The sequence below is a fragment of the Bubalus bubalis genome, chromosome X, assembly GCF_019923935.1.
Source record: "Bubalus bubalis isolate 160015118507 breed Murrah chromosome X, NDDB_SH_1, whole genome shotgun sequence".
Lineage (NCBI taxonomy): Eukaryota > Metazoa > Chordata > Mammalia > Artiodactyla > Bovidae > Bubalus > Bubalus bubalis.
The window spans coordinates 88429230-88432435 of NC_059181.1; the positions used below are offsets into that span (position 1 = coordinate 88429230).

At 49.1% G+C, this 3206-nt stretch overlaps 1 protein-coding gene across 1 annotated transcript; it reads left to right on the forward strand.

Moving 5' to 3' along the window:
- The first annotated feature begins 1223 nt into the window (after nucleotides 1-1223).
- Nucleotides 1224-2949, forward strand: LOC102398226 (protein BEX2). The gene is made up of 3 exons (XM_006048400.3): nucleotides 1224-1380; nucleotides 1824-1901; nucleotides 2237-2949. Exon 3 carries the CDS (start codon nucleotides 2242-2244, stop codon nucleotides 2626-2628), a length of 387 nt encoding a protein of 128 aa, XP_006048462.2. The 5' UTR covers nucleotides 1224-1380; nucleotides 1824-1901; nucleotides 2237-2241; the 3' UTR covers nucleotides 2629-2949.
- Nucleotides 2950-3206: the final 257 nt, after the last annotated feature.

The window sequence follows — 3206 nt, forward strand, 5'->3', positions numbered from 1 at the left end:
ACCCCGTGGACTGTAGCCCACCAAGCTCCTCTGTCCATGGGATTCTCCAGGTAAGAATATTGGAATAGGTTGCCATTTCCTTCTCCAGGGGATCTTCCCCATCCAGGAATGGAAGCCAGGTCTCCTGCATTGCAGGCAGATTCTTTACCAACTGAGCTAAAAGGGAAGCACTGAATTTATAGATCAACTTAAAGAGAATTAATATCTTAACAGTACTGATTTTCTGGATCAAGGACCATGGTTTATCTTCACATTCATTTTGATTTTAGCTTTTTTCGGTGGTGTTCTGTGTTTTCAGTGTATAAGTTTTCTTCATGTTTTCTTAAATTTACCCCAATTCCAATTGTTCATTGCTAGCATACAGGATCATAACTGAGCCTCTGTATATCTATAACTACAAGTCTGCTAAATTAAATTCTTAGTTCTATAGTAGGTTTATTGTAGATGCCTCAGGAATTTATCAACATGATCATGCGATTTGCAAACAGACATACTTACTGCCTTTTGAATCAGAAATTTGTGACGGAGTTTCTGCTGTTCTTTTAGTTCTGAGAAACAAACAAGGCTCTACTGCGCTACAAACTTATTGGCTCACTTCATGGAAGGGACCCTCACAAGAGGAACCATCAGCTGTCCTGTCCTTTCCCAAGTTCTAAAAATGTAGCTGCCTGTAGAGTCTATATTTATATAACGACTTAGCAGAAGAAACAGGTGTTTGATTTCTTTTCCCCAAACTTTAACCCTTTTCCAAATTAAAAAAAAAAACGATTTTAAAAAGCACACTGACTCCTGTTTAAAATAAAGGGAACAAAACAGAGATATTAAGAATTTTTCAAAATCCAGACTCCTAGGCTCTTTTCCGGACCTATTTCTTCTATCCGTTTTAGTGGCGGAAAAGAGAGACTGGAAGCAAAGACAGCAGATGGAAGGAGTGTCCTAGGAACAAGAGGGAAAACGCAAGTCCTCGGAAGAGAAGTGGGCATGGCCATCGGCTCCCTGGGAAGGTACTACCCTTCCGAGGCCAGAAGAGAAAGACCCAGGAATACATAAAGAAAGGAGAGCTCTGAGGCCGGCTTCTGGACAAGTGTCACGGGGCCGGGCGGTGGGTGGGGCGGGTGGGTAAGAGTGGGGTGCAAGGGAAGGTGTCCCCGCGGGCTCCGGCTCTGTGAGACCCCCGGCTCGGGGTAGGAGGGGCGGGGTGAGGGCGTGGCCTTCCGCGGTGACACACGCCCCACGTGACCGGGCGGCACAGTCTTGCACGCCCAGCTCTTGCGTCAGACCCGACGGTCACCCTCTTGCTTCTTGGTACCTGCTCCGCCTGGCACTGAGGGAAGTGCGGGCCGGGGCGGCCCCCAATAGTGGCAGGCGCGAGAGGAGCAGGTAAGGGACTCGGAGTGGGGTCCGCAAAGGTGGCGTGGGCGAGCGGACGCGGCCTACGGACCCTTCCTCTGGGGTCCTGTTGCCCCAGAGCGGAGACTGCAGCTCCCACACACCCCGCGGCCCAGCATTTGGCAGCCGAAAGCGGCAGGCCTTCCAGGCGGCTGTGGTGGGGGGCGGGCCGGGAGACCTTGGGGCAACAGCCCCTTGCGAACACCTGCCTCTCGCACCATAGCAAGCTTTTTCCACAGCCCCGCCCCACCCCCGATCTTCTTGGGGTAGAAAAAATGGTGGTCGATGCGGGGTGTGGGGGCTGGGAAGAGGGCGGCAGAGCATGGGAGCGGGGCACACTTGGTGGGGGTGGCTGGGGGTAGGGGACCCGGGGCCGGGAAGGGGCCGAGCGCCCGGCTGCAGCAGGCCCCTGCCCCCACCCCGATCCTCTGCAGGTCTGCGAGTCGAAGTGTTGCAGCGGCGCACTTGCAGCAAGAATCGGGAGGAGCAGGAGACAGCAAGGATAGGCCCAGGTCGGTGCGAGGGACAGTTGGGCGGTGGGGGGAACGTGGGGAAAACCCGAAGACTCCAAATGCTCCCTGCAACCCCGTCCTCCATTTTGGTGCCTGCAGAGACCTGGGCCTGGATCGGCAAGGAAAATGGTGGGTTGGGGCGCAGGAGGTGGGGAGTGCTCGGACTGGGGGCCCCCTAGAGGGCGTAGGAGGCCTCTCAGGTGGGAAAAGGAAAATTTGCAAAGCCTTTGACCACCAGGACTGGGAATCTTGAGAGGTGCGTAGTAGGGCCTCTGTCCTCGGTGCTGATCATTCCACCCAGAAAATAGCCCCTTGTTGCGTCTTTTGTCTCCTAGGAGCAATGGCGTCCAAAGAGGAACAAGCAGTAAAAAATCGCAACATGAAAGATGCCAACCAGGAGAATGAAAAAAAAGATGGAAAGGATCAAGATGCTAATAAAAGAGAACCTATGGCCCTCCTTTCGGGTGCTAGTGAATATTATGTACCTAGAGGAAATCGTAGGCGGTTCCGTGTTAGGCAGCCCATCCTGCATTATAGATGGGACGTGACTCAGAGGCTTGGCGAGCCACAGGCAAGGATGAGAGAAGAGAATATGGAAAGGATTGGGGAGGAGGTGAGGCAGCTGATGGAAAAGCTGAGGGAAAAGCAGTTGAGTCACAGTCTGCGGGCAGTTAGCACTGACCCCCCTTACCATGAGCATCATGATGAGTTTTGCCTTATGCCTTGAATCCTGATGTTTTCCCTGAAGTTAGGAGACACTGACTTCCTAAACTTAGATGTTCTTGACTCACCTTTGTTGTAAAGGTTTTGGTGTTAAACTTGTTTCTTGAGCGTTTCCTATTACCAGCTTCTAATTGAATGTTCTGTTTTTGACCCAATCTGTAAGTTTCTGTCAGCAAGAAGGTTTTAACTGTTGCATGGAGAAATGTTCATTATATATTGTGAAGTTAATAAAGCAGTTTAAAAAACCATTTTGTTTTTTTTTCCCTTAAAATCTTATATGTTTTATATATGAACATACCATCTAAGAATATATAAAGTAAAAGTATCTCTTTATGGTAGAACTATGAATAATTTTAATTTTCTTATCTCTATTTTCTCCCTCTTTTTTTGTTTGTCTGCATTGGAAAATTCCCAAATGATGCTGATTGGAGTACTAGATCTTACCTTTTCAGTATCACATTCACAGATAATTTCTTATATTTTTCACAGAAATGGAAAGCCATGTTCATTGTCTATCAGATTTATCAATTTAAAACTGTCAGAGGGCATCCTCATCTTAAAGATTAGAGGTCCTGGTGACCC